Source organism: Rhinolophus hipposideros (assembly GCF_964194185.1).
Source record: "Rhinolophus hipposideros genome assembly, chromosome: 8".
Classification (NCBI taxonomy): Eukaryota; Metazoa; Chordata; class Mammalia; order Chiroptera; family Rhinolophidae; genus Rhinolophus; species Rhinolophus hipposideros.
In genome coordinates, this window is record NC_138054.1 from 8,354,321 (window position 1) to 8,368,990 (window position 14,670).

The window sequence follows — 14,670 nt, forward strand, 5'->3', positions numbered from 1 at the left end:
CCAGTATCAGCATGAAAGAAAGGGAAAGGCATGCCCTAGCCAAAAGGTTGCCTTTCTCCTACCTGGAGGATAGCTGAGAGATTGGGAACACTGAGGAAAAAATATTCTCAGACATCCTCCCAGCTGTCCGTCAGTGAGGAAGTGTTCGTACCAAGGTCTTACACGAGCCCACGATGGAGAAGGAATGCCCTTCTCCAACCTGACAAAGGAGATAGGAGCTGATGGGACAGGAGAACAGAGTGGGGTGGGGGAGGGGAGTTCCAGCCAGAACTGCGCCCCTGAGTTGGGTCGGAGAGCACCTTTGGGCTGCGGAGTGGTAGGGACAGCACAAACACAGTTGTTGATGAAAAATGTGAAGCTGAATCCCCAGCACACGTGGAGTTAAGCTCCCCTAACTGTTCATACAGTTTGGATGATGGTGCCATCGAGTGTCAGGCTGCAGTCTACAAGGTGGTATGCGGGGTGTGGTCTTCTAGACCCCGGCCTCCTCTTTTACTCTGCAGGGGAGCAGAGGCAGCAGGAGTAGACCTGAGGGTTAGGACCAAAATGCAGAACTTCCCTTGGCATCTGCTGCTCCCGTTACCGGTGTGAGAGGTTGTGGAACCTCACTGGCTTTGGTGGGGTGGGCACGCAGCCCAGCAACGCAGGAGCCCTGGGGGCAGCCTGGCGGAGGCGTGCCCACAGCCAGCCCGCAGACAGCAGCAGCGCCTCGCTGAAGTTTGCACTTCACATCTTGCTGAGAATGCTGTCTCCTCGGTCAGCTTACACCATTGTCCACCCTCCCTCTGCACCCAGGCACAGCTGGTGCGACCTGCCTTCTGGATAAGCATGACTGAACCTGAACAAGCCCCGAATTACTAGAAGGTGCCTTTGAGCTCACACGTGGAGCCACAGTGGCAATGGCTTGGTGAATACCTTGCCAACCTTTCCCCAGCCTCCCTTCCACCTCCATCTTCACTCTCCATCCCCTTATTTGCTGGCACAAGACTCGGTTGACATTACAGATGTCACTCACAGCTTCCCCACCGTTAAACGCCCCCTGTAAACATCTGTTACAGAAACATACACAAATCTTTCTGGAGGTTTGCTTTTCTTTGGCCCAAAACATAGGTTGTCGAGCTGCGATGCTTCTGAATCTCATTCATTCCCTCTTTGGTTATTGTCACAAGGCGTTGTTAGAAAAGCAAAGGTAGCGCAGGATACGGGGTAGGGGTGGAGGTGTGAGGTGTGTCTGTAATCAGGCCGTAAAAACTGTTTGAATCTGTTGGCTTCAGTTTGGCGGGCCGGGTGCTGTTTGTGTACAGTTGGTGTCCTGTGTCCCGAAATAATGACCTTTCCTATAATGCCATCACTCAGAGAATCTAATTCAGCTCCTGGATTAATAAAAGCTCTGAGAAAATTAAGACGGAAAAGTTCGCAGATACTGGGAGTGTCGAGATCTCACTTGAGCTCTGACCCTCACACGTGAATTAGATATGGGAAAGCTTGACGAGTTTTGAGACTTGCCTTTACACCTTCTACTGCATGATCCTTTACACTTGTTGAGAGTTTCCCAAAGGATTTCACCCCCAAAATAATTTTATGTATGTTAAACTTCCCAACTTATTTGGTTATGTATTTATACCTGCTAAAGTGGTGCAGGGACTGCTAGTACACTGCGGGTGAGCCTGGGAGAGGTTTTAGTACCTTAGATTGTTAACCAGACCTGCGAAAAGTATGAAGGGATCGGATTTTCCTGTGACCCAGTGATTCTCACACTTGATCTGGCATGAGCATCACCTGGGAGGCCTGTGGAAACCCGGGCCAGGCCTGAGAACTTGCCTTTGTAACCGGCTCCCAGGTGATGCTCGGCTGCTGGTGAGAGCGTCCATTTGAACAGCAGCGCTCCGGCCGTGCGTGGTGTTCTCCGGGCACGTTTCAGAGGAGGAAGCTGAGGCCGAGGCCGCCGAGACAACTTGGGAAGTCCCCGTGCTTATTAGTTGGTAAGACCAGGACAATGGCTTCTGGCATGTCTCCCCGCTCCCAGACTGTCCCGAGACCTCACTGCCATCACGTGGTCTCTCTCTCCTGTACCACCTCCCCACCCAGATTGGCTTTTTCATCCCAATTTCTGCTTGCTTCTCAGAGCAAGCCAGTGCTCAAATGGTTAAGAGTTTCCCTCCATTTCCAGATCTACAAATTTACATACCTAAAAAAGGTTCCCAGAAAGTTCCTGTATTTGGAACTGGTTCCTGGAAAGTTCAGAGAGGAGGGGGGGATATGCCTTAGAGATGGGTCTGTCTCCTTTGATTTACTAGAGCTGCATTCAGCCCTTTATAAGGTGTATTCGGCTTAGCTCTGATACATTCTGTACCCTTGCAGATAGCCCACCTTCGCTACCATGGATCTTTTCACATGTTAGAATATGAATGGTTATATTTACAGGAGGAAATCAGCATCCATCCAAAAATTCAAAGTAGGCCCCTATCAGTGCAAAAAAGTACTCAGATTCAGACTTTTTTTCCTAGTTTAAGAAACGTCTGAAGTATTTGTTTGGGTTCGTTACTGTTAAAGCCCCTCCAAGTGTTACGAATGGGAGAAAACTTCCCTTGACTCCTGAGAGTTCTGATAAAATTCCTGCCTCAGACCACAGTGTGGCAGGATTGCTATGAAACTGGCATGCCTGCAAAAGAAAATTCTAGAATTTAATCTAAAAGCAGATGCTGACCAACTTGACATTAACTTCTCTCTACTATAAATGTAGGTGTAGCTTTGAATGTATGAACACAGATAAATTCCAATAGAGAAAAAATTAGCACATGTCCTCTGTTCATATTTGGGGTGTTTTTCATTCAGGTCTCTTCATGGTGGCGTTGTTTACTATAATACAGAGCCATCAAGTTTGCTGACATTAAATCCTAGTAAATTGTAAGTTGTAAATCATAAGATTTTCTGTATATATTTCATTCGTCCGCCCATCCCTCCATTAAGTGACTGAACAAATACTTATTCATTTGTTGCTTCATCCATTGGGCAATTGGCAGATATTTGTTGACCACCTACTACCGGTGTGTGCCACCAGGGGCTGGTGCAGAGAATGAGAGACAAGGTTCTTGCTGTAATGGAACTTACTTTCGACTGAGGCTGAGGAGGCAGTCCAATGAGTAATTAGCTGATGTTTGCACTTGCTGCTGTGTGCTGTGAAGGAAGTAAACCTGGGTAGGGGGCTTGGGAGCATCTGCCTGAGTGGGATGGGGCGCCTGATGAGAAACCTGATGGCAGGAGCCGGCCCTCCAAGGTCGGGTGGGGCAGCCCAGGCAGAAGGATCCTGATGGGTTTGAGGAAGCCAGAGAGAGCTAGTGTGCCTGAGGGCTGTGGGGTTGGGGCAGGGTGCAAACAGATGAGGTCAGAGAATTGGCTGAGGCCAGACTTGCTTCTAAGAGCGGCGCCGTCTGCAGGAGTGGTACGATGCTCACTCTGCCTGCTATGTGGAGAGTGGACAGTAGGAGGCAAGAGGGAAAGCAGGGTGGCCGGGTGGCCGATTTAAACTATTAAGACTAGCCAGTTGAAAATTCTCTGTGATTAGTGTTTTTCTGTTGTATCTGTCTGTGAACAATGATACATCAATCCTTGTACTTAGATCTTTGCACATTCGTCCAATTATCATTCTTTAAGCCAAGTTTCTAGAAGTGAAATTACTGAGATAAAAGGGTGTACGTATTTAAAATCTGATCCCCATAGCTCAGGCACTTTGCAGAAGGGTTATTACCAGTTTTCACTTCCATCAGCAGCGTGTTAGAGTTCCAGTACATGTGTTGTTGTGATAACTGCACGTGTAACAGATTTTCTGCATGTGCTTCATTCATCCATCCCTCCATTCAGTGATTCAGCAAATATTTACTCATTCGTTTATTCATTCATGCCGCTATTTGAACCCCCCTTAATGGGCTAGTGCAGAGAACGAGAGAGAGACTTCACCACACCACCACTGCATACATTTCATCCTTGCCAATCTGGAAAGCATGGAAAGATGTTAATTGTTCAGGTACAGAATGAATAGCAGTTTGAATGAAGAAATCATGGGGGTTTTAGTAGGAACCGAGGGGGTAGCGTCCCTGTAAAACACGCACAAAGAAACCCAGCTCTGTTTACACAGCCTCTGGAGGGTGGTCCCAGCCTGTGGCTTTCACTCTCAGACCACATCCAAATTGGTGTTAGCATCTGATCCAACATTTCATGAAGGACATTCACAGACTGGAGAGTATTCCAAGGTTAGTAGCGATCGGTATAATTCAACAGACTTGAGAGCAGAGCTTGGGGGGCCTAGCTGAAGGAGCGGAGTTGTTCTATTTTAAGAAAGCTTTTAAGAAATGCGGTCATCATCCTGAACTGTTGGAAGAGCTGCCATGTGGAAGAGAATGCAGACTGATTCTGCATTGCCCCAGAGGACAGATAGACATTTAAAGGAAGGATGGAATTTTTGACTCAGCACGTGGAAGGTGATTTTAACAGTTAGCACTGTGGAAAATGGAGAAGTCCTTGTGGCTGAAAGTCTACAAGCAGAACTAAGGGATGGTCTCTCCAGTGTGCTGTGGACAGGACTTCCTGTGCCGAATCAGACGTTGGATAGCCTCTCAGCCCTTCTCCAGTTCCCAGGCTCGTAGTAACTTACTGATTCTTAAGGCACATGGAAATTAATGAATTTGCCCTTGAAATAAAACCCAAGAGAGAAATAGACCCAGGCCTTCTAGAGAAGAGAAACAGAATTGTCTCCTCCCCACTAACCCTCCTCTGTTTTGGCCACATTCTGCGGAAAAGAGGCAATGGCTGGCTCGTCGTGGTGAGTCGCCCCACTTCCTGTGAGCGTTTGGGAGGAAATGGACTGCCAATGTTGCTGCTCCTCCTGTCAGAGGCCAGGGAAGAAGAGCTGGGGTCAGGGTGGGGAGAGTCCTTAACTACAGATCACATCCCACTTCAGAAATGGCTGGAGCTCCAAACCTGGCAGCTCAACTATTGACTGAATTAAGTTCTTAAATGAGCCTGCAGCTGTTGGTCAGCATGTAGCTGACTGGACAGATTGGGAACAGCCCGTGTCTTGGCCAGCAACCGGAGATTTAACCCTAGAATGGATCAGTGCTTGAGCTCCGAACCTGGGCCTCTGGCTGAGCAACGTCAGACACTTGGAGTGGGTTGGTGTGTTCAGCAGCCTGTATTTGCCACCAGCCTCCTGAGACAGCTTTGATCCGGTCTCCTCTCCCTGGCTCTGGCAGAGATGCACTTCACGGGCATCCCCCATTTTTCAGAATGAGAGACAGGACTAGAGGTGGGGCATGTTCTCTGCTTGACCTTGGGCCCTTTACTCCCTGTTGACATTTGGTTATTAGTTTGGTAACAACTGCTGGGCCTTGAGCCACAGTCACTCGGAAAGGAAGTGTCTGGGTTCAGGTTCGAGCCCTAAGATGGCAGCCTGTGATCCAGAATGCAGATCCCAAGGCTTTGGAGGAAAAGCATGGACTTTAGAGTCGGCACACCTGGGTCTGCGCCAGCTGTGAGGCCCTGGGTGTGTCAGCCTCTCCACACCTCGACTGCCTCATCTGCAAAATGGAAATAATCTGTGTGAGTTCCCCCTAGGTCCTCCCTCACTGGGTGCTCGCTCTGGTCCCTCCTCTTCCTCTGTCTGTGAAAACAGCTTTTGTCGTAAGTCCCAAGAACTGGATCGTAAAGCATCATTTTATGAATCTTAGTATCATGACAGAAAATAAGCTGCTAAACTGCTGACAGTTGTCAATCTTCGATTTCCAAATTTCTCACAGGTTATTGTAGCTTCATGTTGATTTGCACTGGTAACTTGTCGACTGTTGAAAAGAGTATTGATTTTTGTATTTATTAATTTTGAGCGATTTATTGGAAAAGGTAGGTATGGTACTAATTTATATCCTTTAGTATCATTCTTCCTCAATTCTTAATGCTTCGAAAAAAGTTTGTCATTTTTTGTTTATTTTTTTCTAAAGATGGAATGTGCCATTCAATAAATGTCAAAAGAAACTTGCCGGTCTTTCTTTTTTCCTTCCAAGCGATGATATTAAATGATGGTTGCCTTAAATCACCTTAGAATAGAGCAGGTACTTCAAACAAGGCTACTTGCTTCCATTAAGTTTCCCAAGGCTTTAGGTGACCAAGAACTAATAAGAAAGCATCCTTCCCTAAGAATCTAAGCAAGGAATTATGTAGACGTGGGCAGGATGGTTGTGATGCCTTTCCATTCTCTCCCACGAGGTGTTTCTGCTCCCGCACACTGATCCCCACTAAGAGGTGGAGCTTTGGCCTCCACCTCGCTCCCTGAGGCCCATTTCCTCAAAGGTTAAGCCACCTCTCACCTGCCGTCCAATGGTTGCGCTTGGGGCAGGGCCTGAAGCAGGGACCCCTCCACATTCTAGAGTTGTCTGTAGAAGCAGAACAAAAGAAGTCAGCGTCTTACCTCCACATACTCAGAAAAGCGGTCTCCCAGGCATGGCGGGCCAAGGGCTGTGGGAGGGAAGGCGTGCTCTCAGCCCTGGCCTTGAGTCCTGGCCTCACAGCCTGATTGTTGCTGCTTGTGCTTCACGAGCTTCTTCGCTTTTTCATCCTCAGCTGCCTCCTCTGGAGAAGGCACAGCAGACAGGGAGCTGAACTTGCTTTTGAAAGTGTGACAGGATAGTCTGTGAAAACGCGGCTGTCGTTTCCCGTGCCTAAGAACGTCACCATTATGATAATCCTATACAAGAGCTATTTATAAAAGGCTGTGGCTTCTTTCCTACATCTGGCACAGTTTAACCCCAGTCAGAGATGATGGTGGTGATGATTGTCATTAGGAAAACTAAACCTTTTTTGTCATAGAGCAAGGAAATTGAGATTGACTATCTTTTTGTATAATGTCATTCTTTCCCTATGGGTCTTGGGACCTTATTTTTAGGATGTTTGTTTTAGAACTTGATAAAGTTAGGCCACTTAAATCAGGTCATCCATAAAACTCTCTTCATCCGTATCCATCTAGTATGTGTATGTAATATTTCCTCATACGTGTACTCCTCGTCCCATAGGTGTCAGGGTTGCAACATGTAATTTCCTCATTTCATTGTCCCAGCTAGTCTCATAATCTATTAATCCGTGTAATACCATGAACAACATGGAAGGGCTTTCAGGCCTTCATAAGCACTCCAGACATTTGCTCTGTTGGCACTTCTCAGATTTGACCCTTCAGAGGGCAGAATAGAGAGGACATATGCCACTGGTAGATGGGGCTGAGTTCTGGGGCAAATGCAAAATGACTTGGTTTATGAAAACGCAGTATCTGGGAATTCTTTATTCTGTGGAATTATGTGTCCTCAAATAATTTACTTGGTCTCAGTAAGAACAGGTCATCAGACAGTTTGTTTTTATCTCAGCCAGTGAAGTTCATGAGAATCTCCCCACAGACAGCAAGGTATTAAGTGATGGTTTTTGGATAACACTTGCAAGGCTTTAAGGGGTTCGGGTTATAAAGTTTTAAAAAGAGAGAAGTCACTATATAAATTATACTCCGTATCTCTAACTAAAGAAAATTTACCAACATCTAAATATAAAAAATGTAACAGAAATAAACCAACTCGGTGTTTTGCTGAATCGCATTGTGTGTGTGTATGTGTGTGTTCTCTAGACACATGAAGATCCATGAAAAGGACCCGAACAGTGCTGCTGCTGCAGCCCCTCCTTCCCCACTGAAGCGCAGGCGGCTGTCCTCCAAAAGGAAACTGAGTCATGATGCCGAGTCGGAGAAGGAAGACCCAGCGCCTACTAAAAAGGTCCTCTCTGCTCCCAGCACAGATGTGCCTAGCCACGGGACATGGGGCAGATATCTCTCGTCTTTATTTGTACAGTTTTGGGGACTTGGCAGACATGTAGCTGTTAACTGTTTTCCACACTGTTTTATAAGGTGTCTGCAGAAAAGAGGACCTGTGCACTTTCTCTGCGGAGCCTCCTCGCTGAGCCCACTGCTGAAGAGCTTATTCCATTGTTCATGTGCTTTTTCTGTTTTTCTAGCTAGAATGGGAGCTCCATTAGTGTTAGGGACGCTTTTGTCCTCACTCTTCTATTCCCAGGGCCTGTTAGACGCTGGGTGCTCTATAAATACTTGTTGAATGGATGAGTGGGTTGAGGGTGGGTGGGTGGGTGGATGGGTGGGTGGGTGGATGTCTGAGTGGATGGACGCCTGGGTGGATGGGTGGGTGGATGGTAGTATTCAGTGAGTATTTGTCACATGAATGAGGAACTACTCAGTAGCATCTTTAATACCTGGGAGGGAGGCATCTCTTTCCTTTTAGATAGCCGCTGGATTTAGTGCTGGCTTCTCTTCAGAAGCAAACACATGTGAGGGGCCTCCTTCATGACTGCACTTTTTTCCTTTCCCCTAAGATGGTAGAAGATGGGCAGTCGGGTGATTTGGAAAAGAAGGCTGATGAAGTGTTTCACTGCCCAGTATGTTTCAAGGAGTTTGTCTGCAAGTATGGACTGGAGACCCACATGGAGACCCATTCAGATAACCCACTAAGGTAGGAGAAAGGGGTGAATATATCTGTACTCTGGAAAGGTCTTTTTCTTTCCTGTTTCTTCTGGCATATCCTTATTTCCCATTACTTCCCACTGGGCTGAAATGATTTAACTTGGGTGTGATGACATTAGTAAGGCCGTTAAGAATGGTGTGTGGTATAGGGAAGAAGTCGGACTGAAAGGCGTGAGACACAAGGTGGCTGTGGCCACAGGATGTGTTCACCGAGGTTCCGTCTGCATCTTTCACTCCTGGCGAGGCCCCTGGAGCCATCCCCCCAAGCTCCCCATGCACGGGGCCTCCTCTCACAGGGGTCTGTGGGCAGCAGACACGTTGTCTTCACAGAGCTGTTGCAACCCAAATGAGCGTTAGCTGTGCATGAGTGTGTGGTAAGGACAGGTGTCTGTGGGTGTTTGGACTGGACGGGACTAGTAGCACCGAACACCAAGAACGCATTTGGGGGTAAGACCAGGTTCTACTTCAAGTAAGACAGTCGACCCAAAGTGAAGCCCGTCACAGGAGAGCAGTGATAGGTGATTGTTCTGCTGCTCCAGCCTCCGTTTTAGATCTTTGCTGGCTCTGGTTTCTCTTATCCTCAGCCTTCCCAGGCAGAAAACGTGGATGGTTATATGACTTCCCAGCAGAGTCAGGGGTTATGCGGGGCGGGGGAGTCGGCTTTCTTTCCCTACCCTCTCTGAGAACTTCTTCGTCAAGCAGAAAGTCCTGTGTTCTTAGTGAGCAGATAGGCTTGGCACCTTTTCCTACAGAACTGCCACTTTAAAAATTATACATAGCCTGTAAGCACTGAAAAGAGCGAGGTGCCATCAGGGACCCTGGTGCAGGGCAGGACTGGGAGGCGGCATGTTGCCAGGGTCACCAGAGCAGAGGTGACTGTGTGCGTGGCTGCAGCTTGGGGTCTCAGATGACAGCTTGGAAGTGGCGAAATCTGGACATCTGTGTGGCTCACCGATATATGGACTGTTTTTCCTTCCTGAAGGCACGTGTTTGGTCATGACTTAGTAGTGAAAAGGTCTGAGCAAGCTGAAGACTTTTGTGTTCGGGGGAAGTCTAATTGTACGGTAACTTAAAGCCATGTCAAATATCATTATCCTTAATCACATTAGCTTGACATTTTTCCACTGGGGTGGGGGGGGGGGAGGATTTATGAAGAGTTTAAACTGCTGAGCAGTTGAAGTGCTAGGAAACGTCTTTACGTACCCCCTCCCCCCCATCTCGGGAAACTGCATGGTGTGTGGGAGTGGGCTGGACCCCTGGGTCCCAGTGGAGTTTCTGCTCACGTGGGAGCTGGGCCACATAATCCCCCTGTTCTCTTTCGGGCCTCAAACTGTGATTCTGAAACCTGTCCCTTTACAGTTGTTCTTCTGTCTACCAGGAGAAAGCATTTGGCTCCTCCTTTTAAAGGCCCTGCATGTCTGAGAGATTCAGGAACTTCATGGTTTCATTAACGTTCACAGCATCCCCAGGATGTGGGCTTGTGGTGGGTGATGAGTATTGAAATAGTTTGCTAGACTGAGGACCTGAGCAAATAGAGCTCACGTTACCAGATGACCCTCACACGGCGAGTCGTGGCCACAGGCAGGAAGAGCCCGTGGAACCCCCGACTCGCATGTCTGCCGGACAGCCATCTGACCCAGACTGCAAAGTAAACACACTGCTAGTCAGTCTCTGAGTTCCTTCATGTGTTTTATTTTACTCCGTGCTTTATTCTGTGCTCAGATATTAGGAACTATCCATTTGCCCCTTCTAGATAATTCTATCTTACAGGGAAAAGAAGTTGACTCTCAGGAGAGACGTCTGAGTGGCTGAAGCCTGCACAGCAGTGTATAGCAGTGATAGATAAAGATCAGTGTCCCCTTCTTAAATGCTGGCCTGGACAAGGGTGTGGGTTCTTCTGGCGTGGGGCCTTCTGGATACGCACCTACTCCAGGGCCAGACTGGGCTGCTGTTCAGAGAGGATGGAGATGGGACTGGTACGGGGCCCTGGTTGTTCCTTTCTTCACGATTCGGTGGGTAATTCACTCACCATGACTCTTACGTTAGGCCCCCGGGGTCGTCGGCAGGCCATGAAGTGGAACCTCAGGCCCTGTGTGTTTTCCTTGCCCGCTCAGTAGTAACGCCCTTTGTTTGGTGAGGGGTTGACGGGAGAAGTTTTGTAGTCTGGTGGGCGCTCAGCCCCTCCTGGCAGCTTCCCTCCCACTGGAGCCCTGGACGCTGCGCCCACGGCACCTGACAGGGAGTGTTGCCTTGTGTCCCTTGTGGGGAACAGCCAGGCCATTCCCTGTCTGGTGGCTTTTGCTAGATGGGGTGGGACTTGTGTCTGGAAACTAAAAGGAGTTGATTACAGAACATAGTTAATTTTCCTTTTCTCCTCTCTGCTCTGCCGTTCCACATAATAGCCTGCTGCTATCAGAAGAGGCCATTGGGGCAGGCAGGAGCCAGCAGGGCCCAGCCAAGCAGTGAACTGTGACAGTAGCTAGTGGGAGAAACTGCTTGTTAACCCAGAGCTAAAATAGACACCAACTCCATTTGCAGACTCCAAAGGCAGCGGGACCACCGCGTGATGATGCTACCAGTTTAGACTAAGTTTTTAACTCAAAACAGCTGTTCGCTTCCCTCTGTCCTGCCCTTACCCCCCACCCCGAAAGGTGGCAAGGTGCCCGTTGTTTCTTAATAAAAAGTATGGGAAATCCAAACTGTAAACACTGAGGCCAATCTCCTCCATTCCCCTGTGTTTCAAGTTAACGAAGTGTCCGTGCGGAACAAAAGGAAGACACGAAGCTGCTTGTAGCGCTTCTGGCTCTTGGTGCCGGCTGTTGCTCTCATCCTGGCACGACCGGCAGGAAATCCACCCCTCCGTACCCCAGGAGAAGGAGACCAGACCAGGAGAAGCGCAGAGCTTCTTGCGGTGACGGGCAAGAATGTTCACTGAGCAGGTGGATCCAAACAGGCCATCCCTGAGCAAAGCTGTCTCGGGGTGTGGAATATTTTGCTTGGTTATAAGAATAGAACAGAGGAACAGGCCATCCACTGCCATGAAGAAAGTCAGCTGGGAGGGGCCCAGTCAGCACCCACCTATACAACCGTGTTTCCCCGAAAATAAGACCCAGCCGGACCATCAGCTCTCATGCGCCTTTTGGAGCAATGGGGGGCAAAATCGGCAAACGTTGTGCAATCTCTCATGGCTTCTTGATGAAAGGAGATCAGGTGACAAATCATTTTTAAATTATTTCAGTTGAAAGGTACCCAGCAAATGATTGCTCATTATGTGTCAGGCATTTGACCAGACTTGAGGGAATAAATGATGCTGTTGGAGACAGGGCCCCTGAGGGGCCAGTCAGAAAACAAGTAAGGGCTGTTCTGAAACAAGGCAAAGGGGTAAATTCAGGGCCGAGTGGGGCACAGAGCCTGTGGTCCAAGCAGAAGGAGCCTGATGAGCTGGTGCAGCACCCCTCGGCATTTTATATCAGGTGTTAGCCCTTCACTGTTTCCCCCAGTGGGCGGGCGCCCTCCTCGTTCTGGTCGAATTGTTGATTTTGGTTGTTGCTGAGGTGATTTTCAATTTTAAGGCGATACCCTTAAATCTGTGTCAGGAATTAGTAAGTGGGGAACCCGAGTGGGCTCTGCCAGGCACGGCTGTGTGAGGGGAGGGTAAGTGTCGCTGCAGGCGTGGAGGGTGGGCTGGGGGCCAGCCCTCATCTTGGCAGTGGAAAGAGGTGCCAGAACGTTCTTTCTTTTGGATTCTTAAGTGTTCCAAGGAGTGTTCAACTCCCTTTACTGCCCTCCACACATACCCCCACACCCCCATCACCTGCAGGAAGACCCTCAGAGTAATTCACGTCGCACTGGCCCTAATTCACTTGTTAAATGCCATTCTAAAAATAAGGAGGGGTTTGTCAGCATCTTGTATTTAAGAGTCTCAGGGTTGCTAGGCTTGGCCAGGCTGAAGCGGATTTGAAATGATGCTGGAGGACACACCCCTTCTCCCCAGCCCCCAACTCCTGCTTCTACCCCAGAAGCTGGAAGGTGCCTCTGTCTGGACTGCCCCCTCTCCCCCTGCCCAAGAGCCCTCTCTGTGACTTGGTCTGTGCTCGGCAAGGACAGCCACCAGCTTCTGGGCTCACCCCGGCCCTCCCGTGGTGAAGTCCTAGACCTGCCCTGGCTTCGTGGCACGCTGGTGTGGTTGAACAGTCTGAGCTGGGTGTCGGGAGGCGTGTGCAGCCTGGTGGATTCCTGGACGTGGGGAGGGCAGGCTGCCACCCTCCACTGACCGGGGCCGTCACAGGGCCCACACTGTTGCTCCCAGCAACTGGGAGAGATTGCTGCAGCTGTTGGATGTCAGTTCTAGGCTGGGACTAATGTAGGGGGGGGTGGGCTGCTGGGGAGGGGAAGGTCTGAATTGGGCGGGGTTCTGAGAGGTGATTTGCACTTAGCCCTTCTTGTCTCCAGAAACAGAGCAGGGAAAATGAAGCATGAAATCCCTTTAAAAAAGGAATGTCAGTTCTCTCGATTAAAACGCTATAATGAGCAATAAATCCAGTGTCTCAGGGAAGTGGCCAGGGTGAGCAGCAGCTTTCTCAGCAAGGTATTTCGCAGGTTCTGAGGATGGGCTGGGCCTGCTGGCTGCCTGCAGAGAGTTGGTGGGAGGAAAGGCTCCCCGTGGGCCACTGTTCAGTGTCAGGCATTAAGAATGTGGCCTGGGTTGTAGAAGGAGCTGGGCCTCTGCAATAACTGTCCTCTGAACAGACAGCAAAGGAGAACAGAAGGGAGGAGTTAAGCCACTGGCTCCATGCCAGCTGCATGGCAACTCCATGGCCACAGGCGAGTTGAGACTCAGTTTCCCCATCTGGAAAATGAATTTGAGGACTGCTGTGAGGATAAAGGGGGAAGTCCATAGTCCTCAGACGGTAAAAAATGCTAAGTGAACATTTACCGCAGATATTATTTAGATTGTGTACTTTTTGATATTTTAAACCTGACAACATTTACAGTCAGGTTCTATGCCTCTCTTTTGGGTACCCCATTCCAGTGAAATTGAGAAGGAGTCAAATTTCTGGGTTTCTCCCAGGTACTGGTTACTTGACAGGGAACATGAAAGCAGGTTGTCCTTTAGTCCTCATTGTTATAAAGAGCTGCTTTTGTCTAGTTTTGCTTTTGTTAAAATTGGGAAACTGAGTGGCTATTTAAATTTGATTTGAGTCCTACCTACCAAATTTTGGAATCCAGATATTGTGGGTATTGTGTTGAAAGCCAAGTATTTAGAAGCGTAAAGGGACTTGATATCTTTAAGTAATAGAACCACACATCATTTTCCTTAGATTGTTGGGGAAACCTGAGATTCTAAAAAAATGTGTTTCCTTATGTATGAGATTTGCCAAAATATTCTTTTGAAAATATATTTAGCATAATTTTTTTTAAAAGTTTTTTTGTTTTTTGTTTTTTACCCTTTCTTAATGGGGTCATCTGTCTATCCATTACCTGCTGTGATGGTAGACTTGATAGAAAGATATAAAAGTCAAGTGCCCGAGGTTTATTGTTTTGGGCTGCTCTTAAGCGTCTTTGGTTGACTTCAAGTTCTTGTACTGGAGAGTTAAGGTCACCAGGTGAATAAAATATTATCGTAGCAAGCACTGGGAGGGGCTAATCCTATAATTGTTTAGCCACAAGGTTTGAAAAAAAGACTTTTTGATGTTCTTGTTTTCCATTCCTGTAAACCCCATTTCTGATAAATTTGCCTCCCGGGCTGACTCTTAATCTTTGTTGTGTATGCTTGCTCCCATCCCATTTTGGGTACTTTGGGAAGGTTATTTGGGAAACAGGCTTCAGTCACTGGTTATCAGGGCTGATTCCTTTAATGGTGAGTCATTGCTGATAAGTACCTGTTAGCCCTACTGCGCCCCGCAGAACAGCTGGCTGTACTTAGGGCTCCTTGTACCCTTGCTCCTGCCCACAATGCATACCCACGCCATAAGAGCACATCTGTCACATCTGTCACCGCATTTCTGTCCCACCCCAAATTAGGCAGGTTTCTTTCAAAAAATGAAAGAAAAGAAAAAGATCCAATACCGGGATGCCCCCGCCCCATGAGGCGAGTTGTGGTACATTTCAGT

The 14,670-nt window shown here is 48.3% G+C and overlaps 1 protein-coding gene across 3 annotated transcripts in view; it reads left to right on the forward strand.

Annotated features, from left to right (window-relative positions):
- RREB1 (ras responsive element binding protein 1) overlaps nt 1-14,670 on the forward strand; it is a 128,616-nt gene that overhangs the window by 82,429 nt on the left and 31,517 nt on the right. For all 3 annotated transcript variants that reach the window (XM_081056346.1, XM_081056344.1, XM_081056345.1), the window contains exons 7-8: nt 7,655-7,799; nt 8,410-8,546. In XM_081056346.1, coding sequence (XP_080912472.1) covers nt 7,655-7,799; nt 8,410-8,546 — 282 coding nt within the window. The remainder of the gene's footprint in view (nt 1-7,654; nt 7,800-8,409; nt 8,547-14,670) is intronic.